This window comes from Coregonus lavaretus (assembly GCF_964263955.1).
Source record: "Coregonus lavaretus genome assembly, chromosome: 10".
In the NCBI taxonomy this organism is placed as follows: Eukaryota; Metazoa; Chordata; class Actinopteri; order Salmoniformes; family Salmonidae; genus Coregonus; species Coregonus lavaretus.
The window spans coordinates 28,505,072-28,520,116 of NC_139997.1; the positions used below are offsets into that span (position 1 = coordinate 28,505,072).

Below are 15,045 nucleotides of genomic sequence, written 5' to 3' on the forward strand. Positions count from 1 at the left end.
CACAAAGGGGGGTGATTGTGCCATAAAGTACTTTGCTGGCCTCAGCTCACACGTTGGGAAATTATTTTGACAGATTAGTTTAATACACATTGCTGTAGTTTAATTTGTGAACAGTTTTTAACTGTTCCTGTTAAAAAATCAATGTATCTGTTGTAAGTTAGCTTCCCTTGTATGTTTGCATGCTCTACCTGTTTGAAATTTGCAATTGTAGTGCGCGCGGTATCGCGCCTCACATTTCAGCCACAGATAGAACAAGATGCTTTGGTTATAAAAAAAATTATTAGTTTCAGCCCTCCCTCAAAGTTTGCCCTCCATTTTTTTTAGTCACGTGATGGAAGAAAACATGGCTTCTTGAATCGAGATTTGTCAACGTTTTGGTAAAAGTAGAAATCCTACCTACTAACACTGAATGTGATTAACAATCTTGTAAGTTACAAATCATCCAGTTCATTTAATTTATCGTTATACATATCTAGCTAAAAGTAACAGTTCTACTTTCGGTTTTTCGCAATTCTCAGGAAGATGGGTGAGCAGACGTCCTCGACACCAGTCGTACGGATAGCTAACAGTAGCTAGCTAAGCTGACTAACATATGTATGTAGACTGTATCAAGCACCACATTCAACCCAGCAACATGCCTCCTCGGAAAAAGCGAGAGAACAGAGACACAGATGATGGTCCCAGGAAACGACGACGAGCAGTTGATCAGGAAGAGGACAGAGTCGTCATCTCAAACAGCGACGAGGTAACGTTAACCAGCTGAACTGACTAACGCGTTAGCTAGCTAGCTAGTTGGTTACACACTGGCTAGCTAGCTACACGGATGCAGAACATAACTACTAGTTATCTATCTGTGTAAAGTGACCTATCATTAAATGTTAACTATAAAATAATGACTATAATATACTTTAACTGTCGGCCTAGCAGTCTTTCTGCTTCAGACCACTTATGTCTCTTTAAGAAAGGCACCCAGGCTATAAGTTTGTCAGAAAAGAATCTGTCATTGACAACTCATCTCTTCTAACCCAGGATGAAGACTTCAGACCAACATCATCATTAGAGGAGCGCAAACGGGAGAAGGAGAGTAAAACACGATCAAACGGTATACTGTCTAACATATGTCTTAATATTTGTAACATAGCTAATTAGACTTATAATTTTCATGTAATATATTAGCCCAATAATGGACTAAAGGAGCCTGACGTTAACGTTAGTCCTTATAGTCCAAGCACCTTACATGTTCTGTTTTTAAAGGCGAATTGGCTCTGGAAGCCAAAACAGCCAAATACTCCCATCAAAACGTGAGTCGATTCTCAATTGTGGTATGGTTCTAGAAACATAAATCTCTCTACTTTCATATCACATCAAAATAATTTCACAAATGCAAAATACACACTTACTGTACACTGTTTTAACCGGTTTTAACACAATTGCAGCCGACAGTATTTTTCAGTGACAACACGTTTCTGGCGCTGGTCTTCCGTTTACACACAGGTGTTAGATGCAGGTAGCTAATTAGCACAGGTAGTCTACTCTTGTCTACTGTCTGTTTTCCGTAAACACGCTGTAACATGGAGATATGGCCATGTGTGTATCAATTTAACCTTTGTTTTTAAAAAATGATTTATTGCTGATATGAAAGATAAGCTCGTTATGCTTCCACATTTTACATTTACATTTTAGTCATTTAGCAGACGCTCTTATCCAGAGTGACTTACAGGAGCAATTAGGGTTACATGCCTTGCTCAAGGGCACATCGGCAGATTTTTCACCTAATCGGCTAAGGGATTTGAACCACCAACCTTTTGGTTACTGACCCAACGCTCTTAACCGCTAGGCTACCTGCCGCCTAAAACCGTAAGGCAAGTGATGCGTGTTAATGTTCAGACCGAGCGCCGGGGCTTTTAACAAAACTCCCCCATATAGAATGTAATGGAACTGAGTCATGATCAAGGGCCAGTAGCACATCACCAGAATGTAACCACTGAAGCACTGCTAGATGGAGCTTTGTCATCTACTGTACTGAAGCTGTCCCCTCTCTTCTCAGAGATGACTGAGGAAGAGATGTTGGACCTGGCCATGAGGCTGAGTGAACAGGAGGCCAACAACACTGCTCTCAGGCAACGACAGGAGGAGGAGGCCATGAGGAAGGCCATCGCTGAAAGCCTCTACGTAAGTGTAGAGAATACTGACAGAAATAAAAGGTTGCTTGGACATTTACTCTAGTACAGTCCTCTCCATTATTTCAGATAAAATCACCCATTCTTTCCCCATTGTATCTATTCCTGTGATACGTGAGTGTTGTTCTATCCCTTCAGGCGGACAGCCCCACTCATCCCCACTCAGAATCTCTGCTGGCGGATGGGAGCCCTACGCAGCAATGTCAGAGTTCCCCTCCGGAGGCAGAGAGCAGCATACCTCCCCCCAGGCGGAAGCTCTCTTACCCCAACCTTGGTGTGGCTGACAGGGAGGGAGCCCACGGTGTAGGTGTTAGTGTAGGGCTGGCTCTCCCAGAAACCAGGAGGAGGGGGAAAAAGGAGGGAAGCCCATTACTAGATATGCCTGACCTGTCTCAGACCCAGAAGTTCTACTCCCAGTCTTCTCCCCTTAGCCAATCTTCCACCTCCATGCCTCTCTCTTCACAGGTCAGTGGTGCCTCATTATTTGTCTGTCATGGCAATCATGTAGTTCTGTCTTGCTTCTATGGGCCCAGATCTAACTTCTATAAGTCTGATCGATACTTTAACCTGAAGACTTGTGTGAATAAGCATTAATGGAGGTCTAGAAGAATCAACTACTTACTTATATCTTAATGCCACATCTTTCAATCATCATTAGTCCAGAATGCATGCCAAATCAATTTAGTTCTTGTAATGTTTTTTTGATCACATTTTCTATGCCATTTTAAGGAGGAGGGGTCTTCTCTAAAGAACCCTTTCGGAGACCTTTCAGCCCATGTCGAATCTCAGGACCGCAACGCCACAGAGAATGACTCCCAGTCCCAACTCAGGAAAAAGTCTACAGTTCCCTCAGCCAGCAAACTCATCCTGTGCCTGCATAAGCTCAGCCAGGACCTCCTAGTAGACTGTCAGGCCTCTGGGTTCCTACTACGTTCTCAAGAGGGTCCTCCCAGTTTAACTCTTTCCACAAAGTCCCAGATGTCTCAGTCTTCTCAGCCAAAGAGCCCTACATTCTCCAAAAGCCCTGTGTTCTCCAGGACAGAGAGAGGTGCAGGCGAGGAACCAGGCCAAGGGAGTCCCCCTATGTTCTCTGAGACTGATTCAGGAAAGGAAGAAAAAGAGGCTAGTCCAACTTTTCCTAAAAGCGCCATGTTCTCCAGTAGTGATACAGGAGAAGAAGAGAAAGTGGCAAGTCCCACCTTTCCCAGAAGCCCAGTCTTCCCCAGAACTGATAAGATAAGGGACCAGGGTCCACAGAGCTGTATTGAAAGTGTCTCTACAACAGAAGACTATGAGGATAGGGACAGAGAGGATGTGAAGAGCAGCGATTCCTCAAAGTGCCTTCCACCACACCTCAGAACAACCCTGTCCCTGAACAAGAGACTCATGCCTATAAGGAAGACAGTTGGAGTTGCAGACAAAGTTGTTGACCAAGAGGAACGTGAGGGTGAGTCCTCGCAGAGCGCTGTAAACAGGATTAGCACGCCTGCAATGTTTGGTACGTTTTTCTATTGTTTTAACCACTGTCATATATACAGAATTATGTTACACCCATTGAGTTTTATTGAGAGCAAGTAATAGCGGTATGGCAGGTTCATATGGCCTCTGCCTGCCCTTTGGCTTTCTATGTTCTGATCCTATGTATGTATTGACATGATTGTTCTCTTCTTTAGCTGCAGAAGAAGACCTTAATTCAGAGGAACTTGCGTTGGCTTTGGAGACTCAGCCAATGCAGGAGTTAACCAGTAATATGGCGCTACGCTGGTCAGATGATGACGAAGAGGAAGACGGTCCTGCAAAGGTGATGCCAGGGAACTGCAACAGATTGTCCATTACCAATACAGTTATTTCGCTTTTGACCTCACCTGAAACCTAATTTACAGTGTATTGAGGAAACCTCTCTCTCTTGCAGTCGGCTCACTCGTCTAGCACAGTCTTCCCACAAGAGAATGACCTCCCACAACCAAGCAACCAGGGTCGCTCCACAAACACCCACTACCACCGTTCCCCTCCACACATACACAGCCCCTGCCTCGTCCCCAAGAAACGTACTCACACCTCCGAAGACTCCGTGTGTGAGGAGGGAGATAGCCAGTCCAAGCGCATCCGGAAGAAGTTCACCTTCAAGGCCATGTATGGAGCTCCCTCCCCCTTTCTCCCCAGACAGGCTGCAGGTAGAGGGAGCCAGGATGAGGCACAAGCCGGAAACCCCTCTTCCCACCAGCCCCAGGCCTCTTCCAGCCGCCTCTCTCCCCCCACAGGCTGCCAGGGGGATGGGGGAGGAGTGGTGTGCTACTATTGGGGCGTGCCTTTCTGTCCGCGAGGTCAGGACCCAGATGCCTACACGCAGGTGATCCTTCTTTATTCTTCTCTGATGTAGTCTTCATTTATTATTCTCTCACACAGACTTTCTCTGGATTATGAGTCATTGCGGGTAACTGACATCTGGGAACACAAAAAGGGGGCATACAGTGCATTCGGAAAGTATTCAGACCCCTTGACTTTTTCCACATTTTGTTACGTTACAACCTTATTCTAAAATGGATTAAGTTGTTTTTTCCCCTCATCAATCTACACACAATACCCCATGATGACAAAGCAAAAACAGGTTTTTAGATATTTTTGCAAATTTACTCAGTACTTTGTTGAAGCACCTTTGGCAGCGATTACAGCCTTGAGTCTTCTTGGGTATGACGCTACAAGCTTGGCACATCTGTATTTGGGGAGTTTCTCTGATCCTCTCAAGCTCTGTCAGGTTGGATGGGGATCGTCGCTGCACAGCGATTTTATAGGTCTCTCCAGAGATGTTAGATCGGGTTCAAGACCGGGCTCTGGCTGGGCCACTCAAGCACATTCAGAGACTTGTCCCGAAGCCACTCCTGCGTTGTCTTGGCTGTGTGCGTAGGGCCGTTGTCCTGTTGGAAGGTGATCCTTCGCCCCAGTCTGAGGTCCTGAGCGTCTGGAACAGATTTCCATCAAGGATCTCTCTGTACTTTGCTTCGTTCATCTTTCCCTCAATCCTGAAGTCTCCCAGTCCCTGCGGCTGAAGCTCTGTCAGAGTGACCATCGGGTTCTTGTTCACCTCCCTGACCAAGGCCCTTCTCCCCCGATTGCTCAGTTTGGCCGGGCGGCCAGCTCTAGGAAGAGTCTTGGTGGTTCCAAACCTCTTCCATTTAAGAATGATGGAGGCCACTGTGTTCTTGGGGACCTTCAATGCTGCAGAAAGTTTTTGGTACCCTTCCCTAGATCAGTGCCTCAACACAATCCTGCCTCGGAGCTCTACGTACAATTCCTTCGACTTCATGGCTTGAATTTTGCTCTGATATGCACTGTCAACTGGGGGACCTTATATAGACAGGTGTGTGCCTTTCCAAATCATGTCCAATCAATTGAATTTACCACAGGTGGACTCCAATCAAGTTGTAGAAACATCTCAAGGTTGATCAATGGAAACAGGATGCACCTGAGCTGAATTTTGAGTCTCATAGCAAAGGGTCTGAATGCTTATGTAAAGCTATTTCTCTTTTAGTTTTTCTGATATAAATGTAGTAACATTTCTAAAAACCTGTTTTTGCTTTGTCATTATGGGGTATTGTGTGGAGATTGAGGAAAATATTTTATTCATTTTAGAATAAGGCTGTAACGTAACAAAATGTAGAAAAAGTCAAGGGGTCTGAGTACTTTCCGAATGCACTGTATAAATACTGTGTGCTACTGTATTGTAGGCACTCCATCCATCTATCTATCCATCCATCATTTTGTAATATTTAATTGATCTGATGTCAGATGTCATGACTTCTAACTGTGAGTATGTAACTGATATAAATTACCAGATTTTTCCTTACAGGTGATCATGTCCCAGCTGGAGGTGTATGAGAAGAGCCTGAAAGAGGCCCAGAGGGGTCTGCTGAGGAAGGCAGGCTGGGGGGAGCCTGTCCTTCCCGGGCCCCCAGAGAGACCCTTCTCCAGGAGGGGACGCCCCAAGAGACACAGGGCCCCACGACCCCTGGAGGAAGAAGAAGAGGAGGAAGAAGAGCAGGGAAGGGGAAAACAGCAGGAAGAGGTAGTGGCGGTGGTAGAGGATGATGAAGAGGAGGGAAGGGGAAAACAGCAGGAAGAGGTAGTGGCGGTGGTAGAGGATGATGAAGAGGAGGGAAGGGGAAAACAGCAGGAAGAGGTAGTGGCGGTGGTAGAGAATTATGAAGAGGAGGGTGAGAAAAGGGAGAGGAGGCTGTCACGGTGGGGGACGGAAGAGGGAGGGAGGAGAGGAAGACTGGAGTGGAAGGACTGTCAGGCACTGTTTGTGTCCACTCCCGAACAAGAGGAAGTGAGTATTGCTTAACTTTTGGCAATACTTATAGGCAGCTTGGAGCAATACATCTAAGTATTTCCAAAGGCTGTGTTAACAATACAAATATTATTTAATTAAAAGCATGAATCATATCAAAGGCTCTAATGATGCTATAGTAGTTACTGAAAGTTCCTTGTCACACTATATAATCACCAGATAGTGCTATCAACTATTTACAATACAAATGTGTTATTATAATACAGGCTAAAAACAGTGCCTCTCTTTTTGGGATAGACACAGTTTATTATGTGGAAAGGTCAATCCACTTGATGCTTTCCCCCAGAAAAGTATCTCTCTTTGTTTTGTCTTCCCATAGAAATCGCCCTCACCTGTATTTCATGTAGAATCCAGTCAACAACTAATTCTACCTCGAAGGTAAGAAAGGGAGGCCTAAACTGCTACATTATACAGTATGGACCTAGCTTGTCTTTAATCTCAGTGATACAAGTGCTTTAATTCTGCACAAGAATGAAAACATGTATTAGAAAAATAATTGATTTCTAATTTCCAGGAGACTTGGCCTTAGAAGAGAAGAGAGAAGACCATCACAACTGCCTGACCCACTGGAGAGGGAAAAGGAAGAGAATGAGAAGAGGGATGAAGAAGAGGAAGAAGGGATGGGGGAGGAAGTGGTGGATGTCGGTGGCTTAGAAGTTCCAGGTATAAGAAATTACGGTAACAATTTACTTGACACCCAGCGTCATAACATGTTTTGACACAGTCATAACCATGTCATAACAGCAGACATAACTTGTCATAACCTGTTATAATATGGTCATGACGCATATTTAGACCTGTTATGACATATATTGTGTTATTTATGGCTGGTTATGACACCTACATAAGTGTCAACCTACCACACAAGGCAAGACATTCCATTACACCATAGCCTATGTGTTATATTTTTTAATGTTTATTGACCATATTAAATTATCATTGTAATTGCGCACACATTGATATCAGACATCCACCTACCCCAATGCTCTGTTGCTGATGACTGGGATGAATGCAGGACAAGACACCCTCTTTTTGACTGATGACTGAAATAAGGGCATGTACATGATAGGCCTATCTGGCTTATATGATTATGATGGTCATAAGTCTATTTTCTTAGTCCAAGTAAAGTGACACATGATGGTCATAATGCTTCATGACAGTGTCATAAAGTGTATTTTCTAAAAGTGATTTAAAATATGATAAAAAAAACATCTGTAAAGAACAACAAAGGATTTGAGAAATAAACTTTCAAACGAAAGGAAACTTCTTGGCAGGGAAAAAACGAATTTGAATAAATGTGGGTTGACACTTACGTAGGTGCCATAAAATAATGCAATGTATGTCAGAACAGGTGTAAATATATGGGTCATGACAGTGTTATAAGTTGTCAGCTGTTATGACATATTATGACTGACTGGGTGTGAAGTAAAGTGTTACTGAAATTACAATTGATCTCACAGATTGTAAATGACTGTCATTAAAGGTGCAATATGCAGAAATCGCTCCACCATTTCCAGGTTGCAAATATTCTAATCATTCACCTAATTTCACTTTGTGACAAAACCATCAATGTATAGTGTAGAGAATCATTGTACCATCTAAACTGCTGTAAAATATATTTTCAGTAACCAAAGATAATGTATTTTCAACTGTTTTGAAGCTGGTGTACAAAACCAAAGTAAAAGACTCAAAATGAAACTTAAGAACGGGAAGCATAGAAATAACGCACATAGAACAGTTCTACTGTTTACACTTGCTTTCAATGAGAATTACAGGTCTATAACACACATTCCTATGTGAATTTGGTCAGGTTGCCCCAAAAAGTTTAGTATTGCAGCTTTAATGTATTATTTCATTGCAATATAATTATTTCATAAACCAGTCGATGTACACTGAGCTTTTTCCATGACAGACTGACCAGGTGAATCCAGGTGAAAGCTATCATCCCTTATTGATGTCACTTGTTAAATCCACTTCAATCAGTGTTGATGAAGGGGACGAGACAGGTTAAAGAAGGATTTTTAAGCTTTGAGACATGGAATGTGTATGTGTGCCATTCAGAGGATGAATGGGCAAGACAAAATATTTAAGTGACTTTGAACAGGGTATGGTAGTAGGTGCCAGGTGCACCGGTTTTAGTGTGTCAAGAACTGCAACGCTGTTGGGTTTTTCACGCTCAACAGTTTCCTGTGTGAATCAGGAATGGTCCACCACCCAAAGGACATCCGGCCAGCATCCCTGTGGAACGCTTTCGACACCTTGTAGAGTCCATACCCCGACGAATTGAGGCTGTTCTTAGGGCAAAAGGGGGTGCAACTCAATATTAGGAAGGTGTGCCTAATGTTTGGTATACTCTCTGTATATGGTTCCATTTAGGACAAAATGTTGTGAGCTTCACTTCATAATATGTAGCTTTAATTGGCATGCCTCTATTTTTCCTTGTTGATTCTGATGGCAGAGACCCAACTCAGTGATGACGGCACCCAAAACCTGATGGTCACCAGCCCTGCACAGGTCAGTAACTTCTGAACTACAAATGACACACCTAAACAGAGCATTCTGATTACAGTTCTGAATGATTCTCCTTCTTTCATCCTACACCTAGAAATATTGGGTGTGTGCATAGAATTGTGAGGTTATGGTTGTGTTGATGTCTATGGTTCGATTTGGTTACCCTTAGCCCCAACCAGAGAGGCAGTCCCTGCCTCAGATCCAGACTTTTCTCTCACCACCCCATCGTCTGGAACGGCGTGTAGAGGGGATGGAGGTGGATGAGGAGAGGAGGAGTGGCCCTGTTAGGAGCCCTGCTGGAGGAGATGTGAGGATGGAAATGGAGGAGACAGGAGAGGTACAGGGTGGGGTCCCAGAACCTGCACCCCCTCAGAGCCCCAGCATGGACTGTCCCATGTGCATGCGCCCCTTCCCCCTGACGGAGATTGAGATGCATGCTGCCTACTGTGACGGTAGTACCGCTAACATGGAGGAAGAGGAGATGATGGGTCAGGAGAGTCAATCACAAGGTGAGAACATGCAGCAAGACACACATACAACACACTTGTTTATTCAGTTCAATCTAAAGTAATCTCTGCTTATGCAAGGACATTGACAAACGTACAATGCAAGTCAAGGATGTGTAGTCAAATATCATATTTGACCCCAGGATGTAAAACAATCCCTTAATATGTAGTTGCAGTGAAGTCTCATAGGAAGAGGACCAGAAGGGGAGAGATAATTGTAGAGGAGCAGCCCAGTTCTTCTGGCTCTGGCAAGTAAGTAGGTATGAGCGGATTTACCTTGGTCTAACAGCTAGTCTCCTATACCTAGTTTACATTCACAGGGAACGTCACTTTAGGCTAAAGGATTTTGACATCCCAACTGTAGAGTAACCTGATCATACCTTTTAACCTGTCTTCTGAGCAGGGCAGTGCAAGGAGAGAAGTGCTTCCTGTGTCAGCAGCTGTTTAATCTCAGGGACTACGAGAAGCATGTGGAGGACTGCATCAGGAACCAAGAAGTGTCCAAGGCTGCATCCAGGGCCGGACAGGTACTCTTAGTTAGCACTAATGCACAGCATTACACACTGTATGTAGTTGTTATCAAAAACCAAGCTAGCTGTTGTAGACCATTGGCAGTTCATTGCAGACAGTGTGGTTTCCCTAGCTGTCATGTAGCACTCTCACCATGGGTCTTCTGATCTTTCTTCCATCTGTGTGATGGATGATCTTCCAGAGTGGAGACTTGCTGAGCGCTTTGGACCAGACCGAGCACAGAGATTCAGGTACACACACACTCTCAAACTGTGATGTTCTTGTTTTACATGTTCAAAATGCCTCTTTCCACCTTGTTTGAATGGGAGAAAAAGAGAGCCAATGTTTTCACTCTACTTGGTCACCTTCTAGGGACTGCTAAGGCCGGACCATGTGATATTGCCTTCAGGAACCAACACAGGTAAGCAAAACAACAGGAAATGCACATTTGGAAACTACATTTGACTAATGCTACTGTAGCACCCACCCCTGGTGACAGGCTGTACCATGTCTGTGATAGGGAGGGGACTCTGATAAGCAGACCCTGGTTGGGCATGTCTGTCTGTCAAGGATACACCCTGATGAATAGCTCTCTAAAACATAATATCAAGTCCATTATATGCTTATGCATATTTGTCCATTGTTGACTAAGACTGTTAGTGTACCCCTATTTAAGTAGTTATTTGTTTGAAATAGTGTATTTACTTCTGGTTTAATAGTTTATGAATGCATATTAACATATTTTGTGAATATGAGATGGTAAGCAGACCGCAAAGTTTAGTGCTTGCCTGATTGTTTGGTGACTCGACCAGTGTCACTAACAATATCAGTGTACTACCTCTAGCTCACACCTGGATCATGTTCAGTAGGCACAAAATGGACTGAAAGAGGGAGGGACTACCTGGAAATATCCAATAAACACTTGTTTTCCTTTTTCATTGCATAAAGTTTTACTACGGGGTGCTCTGATGATCATGACCCTGCCATTTATAACCGTGTGAATGTTGCTTTCAGTGGCCTGATTGAGGATCTGGGAGAGTCTGGGGGAAGTGGAGACATCGCTGTCCCAGGTTTCAGAGTGAGCACCTCGCCCATCCGATCCTTCACCTCCATCTCAGAAGCCACAGACTGCCTTATTGACTTCAAGCGCCAGTACTCTTCCTCTACTTCCTCCTCTTCCTCCTCCAGGCCCAGACAAAGAGGGAGGAAATTCAAGAGGAAATTCAAATGATAGTTTACTAAAAAAATTGAAAATACTGTTAACTGCTTTTTTTATACCGCTGCATATCTTTTCTTTGTATTGTTTGTTACACTGAATCGAATGATACAAATTTGTGTTAATATGGGATTAAATAATACTTGCATCTAGATGTTTCTTTTGTGTACTTTCTTACAAATCTATGTAAGATTCGATTAATCTTTACACAGAATAGAAAAAAATGCACACATCACAGTGACCTAAACTATGGGCTCACGTTATATTCTTATTTACAATAAAATGACACAATACATTATAGATGTAGGATCTTAATTTGAGCCAGTTTGCTACAGCAGGAAAATAATCCTGCAGGAAATGTGAATTATTATGTGGATTCTAATTAATGGTCATTTTTGTAGGAAGAGTTACATTTTTTGTAAGGTAAAATCAAGTTTGAAATTTCTAAGTGGAAATGTCAAACTTCAGAAGCATTTTTAAACCTCATATACACAAGTTTGACATTTCCTGCATTGCATAATCTGAAACGCAACCAAAACAAACTGAAAATGCATCCAACCAGTTTGTGTCACAAGCTTGATGTAGTCATTGCGTGCTAGGAATATGGGACCAAATACCAAACCTTTTACTAAATACAATATAAGTGAATTTGTCCAAATACACTGCTCAAAAAAATAAAGGGAACACTTAAACAACACAATGTAACTCCAAGTCAATCACACTTCTGTGAAATCAAACTGTCCACTTAGGAAGCAACACTGATTGACAATACATTTCACATGCTGTTGTGCAAATGGAATAGACAACAGGTGGAAATTATAGGCAATTAGCAAGACACCCCCAATAAAGAAGTGGTTCTGCAGGTGGTGACCACAGACCACTTCTCAGTTCCTATGCTTCCTGGCTGATGTTTTGGTCACTTTTGAATGCTGGCGGTGCTTTCACTCTAGTGGTAGCGTGAGACGGAGTCTACAACCCACACAAGTGGCTCAGGTAGTGCAGCTCATCCAGGATGGCACATCAATGCGAGCTGTGGCAAGAAGGTTTGCTGTGTCTGTCAGCGTAGTGTCCAGAGCATGGAGGCGCTACCAGGAGACAGGCCAGTACATCAGGAGACGTGGAGGAGGCCGTAGGAGGGCAACAACACAGCAGCAGGACCGCTACCTCCGCCTTTGTGCAAGGAGGAGCAGGAGGAGCACTGTCAGAGCCCTGCAAAATGACCTCCAGCAGGCCACAAATGTGCATGTGTCTGCTCAAACGGTCAGAAACAGACTCCATGAGGGTGGTATGAGGGCCCGACGTCCACAGGTGGGGGTTGTGCTTACAGCCCAACACCGTGCAGCACGTTTGGCATTTGCCAGAGAACACCAAGATTGGCAAATTCGCCACTGGCGCCCTGTGCTCTTCACAGATGAAAGCAGGTTCACACTGAGCACATGTGACAGACGTGACAGAGTCTGGAGACGCCGTGGAGAACGTTCTGCTGCCTGCAACATCCTCCAGCATGACCGGTTTGGCGGTGGGTCAGTGATGGTGTGGGGTGGCATTTCTTTGGGGGGCCGCACAGCCCTCCATGTGCTCGCCAGAGGTAGTCTGACTGCCATTAGGTACCGAGATGAGATCCTCAGACCCCTTGTGAGACCATATGCTGGTGCGGTTGGCCCTGGGTTCCTCCTAATGCAAGACAATGCTAGACTGCTGTGGCTGGAGTGTGTCAGCAGTTCCTGCAAGAGGAAGGCATTGATGCTATGGACTGGCCCGCCCGTTCCCCAGACCTGAATCCAATTGAGCACATCTGGGACATCATGTCTCGCTCCATCCACCAACGCCACGTTGCACCACAGACTGTCCAGGAGTTGGCGGATGCTTTAGTCCAGGTCTGGGAGGAGATCCCTCAGGAGACCATCCGCCACCTCATCAGGAGCATGCCCAGGCGTAGGGAGGTCATACAGGCACGTGGAGGCCACACACACTACTGAGCCTCATTTTGACTTGTTTTAACCCTCCCGTTGTCCTAGGGTCAAAATGACCCGCCACTGTGTTGAACCAACTTTATTTAATTTTTATATTTTTGGGATCATTTGTGAGAAGGAGGCAGTGAGACTTTAATTTTGAGGGTGACTCCAAATCCAGACCTCCATGGATTGATACATTTGATTTCCATTGATAATTTTTGTGTGATTTTGTTGTCAGCAAATTCAAATATGTAAAGAAAAAAGTATTTAATAAGATTATTTCATTCATTCAGATATAGGATGTGTTGTTTAAGTGTTCCCTTTATTTCTTTGAGCAGTGTACTTATGACCCTTTCAAATGGGGCGACTGGATGCATAAAGTGCTTTCATTTCTGAACAGTAAAACCGATATTCATGAAAATATCCTTAAATAAAAGGTTACATTCTGTACTGTGAAAATGTATCTCAAATCCAAAATTCTGGAGTATAGAGCCAAATTAAAAGTTCTCGCTTCACTGTCCAAATAAATATGTAGTATATGTATGAAAAAAGCCTAAAATAAAAGGTGACATTCTGTACTGTGAACTGTATGTCTTGTTCTAGTTGCGGAAGCCAATGTGAACGGCAGACATTCAATGTTGTAAAAGCGGAAATAAACTCAGTTGAGATTTACCTTGTTAAACTATTACGGTCGGTTTCTGCCTGGCCTGGCCTCTTCTCTGGCCCCCACACCTTAATCCAAGATGGCGTAGTAGTGCAGTTCTGTTTTTTGTCGTGTGTCTGTAAATAGCCTGTAAATACCCTGTTTTTTATTTTATTTTTCATACATATTTCCCTATCAGACTTTTCAACCTTCTACAAAATATACTTTCCTGCAACCCGCCTCACTCAATGTGGAACGGATTCTATTATTGACTTACCTTTTATCTAGAATCTCCAGTTGAAACTAGCTAGCCAGCTAACTAGCTACTTGCTATTAGCCACAGTTAGCGGTATTTCACCCAGAACATTGGATATTTTTTCTGCGGGATTAATTTAATCACTGGACATTAATCACTGGATCGCAACTAGCTAGTCGCAACCGAATGGATGTTGCTGTCTGGCTAATCACCACTGCCCCCGATGCAAGCACCAGTTAGCCTCGAGTTAGCCTAGAGCCAGGCTCATATCTATCTCTAGGTCTACCGGACGGGAGTAGCCAGCTAACTAGCTACTTGCTATCAGCTACCGTTAGCGGTTTTTCACCATTGTCCGTGGCCTGCACCACTCACCAGCCAGCTCTAGTCTGGACTATTATTCGGCCAGTCTGCACAGCGCGTTATCGACCCAGAACATATCAGTTTTTCTGCCGGAATCACTGAATCACTGGACCTTTAACTCCGGATTCATCGCTACCAGCTAGCTGCAACAAAATGGACGCTGTGCTGTGGTCTGGCTAATCATCCTGAGCTAGGCCCATCTCCCGGCTATCTACCTCTCTGTCAACCGGACGGGACCACCTAGTGTTGACACGGAGCCCCGCCGATCCTACACGACTGGTCTGCCGACGAAATCGTCTGATGTGGTTACGACGTCGACCACGAAGATTCCATCTGCTAGCCCCGGCCCGCTAGCACACGCTAGCCGTGGCCTCTTACTCGCTAGTGCTTTAGCAGCCTCCGAACTATCCTATTGCTGTTCACCGGGCCTTATGATAACTCAGCTATACAGCTGATGTCTGCTGGACTGTTCCTTTTTACGGTACTACATCCTGTTTATGTTTAGCCTCAGCCCAAACATGGTTAGCTTATTGTTGTTTCGGTTATTTCTAATTGTACTA

The 15,045-nt window shown here is 44.2% G+C and overlaps 1 protein-coding gene across 11 annotated transcripts; it reads left to right on the forward strand.

Moving 5' to 3' along the window:
• Positions 1–322: 322 nt before the first annotated feature.
• LOC311136405 (uncharacterized protein) lies at positions 323–11,424 on the forward strand. Of its 11 annotated transcripts, none has more exons than XM_084170516.1 (18): positions 323–426; positions 519–745; positions 1,030–1,102; positions 2,048–2,172; positions 2,319–2,645; positions 2,910–3,678; positions 3,854–3,981; positions 4,093–4,530; positions 6,028–6,507; positions 6,848–6,906; positions 7,043–7,191; positions 8,987–9,042; positions 9,209–9,548; positions 9,716–9,797; positions 9,949–10,072; positions 10,258–10,306; positions 10,428–10,476; positions 11,070–11,424. In XM_084170516.1, exons 2-18 carry the CDS (start codon positions 593–595, stop codon positions 11,284–11,286), a joined length of 3,618 nt encoding a protein of 1,205 aa, XP_084026642.1. In that variant the 5' UTR covers positions 323–426; positions 519–592; the 3' UTR covers positions 11,287–11,424. The 11 variants fall into 11 exon arrangements, 8 of the variants coding, with proteins under 8 accessions (XP_084026642.1, XP_084026643.1, XP_084026645.1 ...); XM_084170517.1 differs by having other exon boundaries at positions 323–377; XM_084170519.1 differs by having other exon boundaries at positions 323–377; positions 2,910–3,627.
• Positions 11,425–15,045: the final 3,621 nt, after the last annotated feature.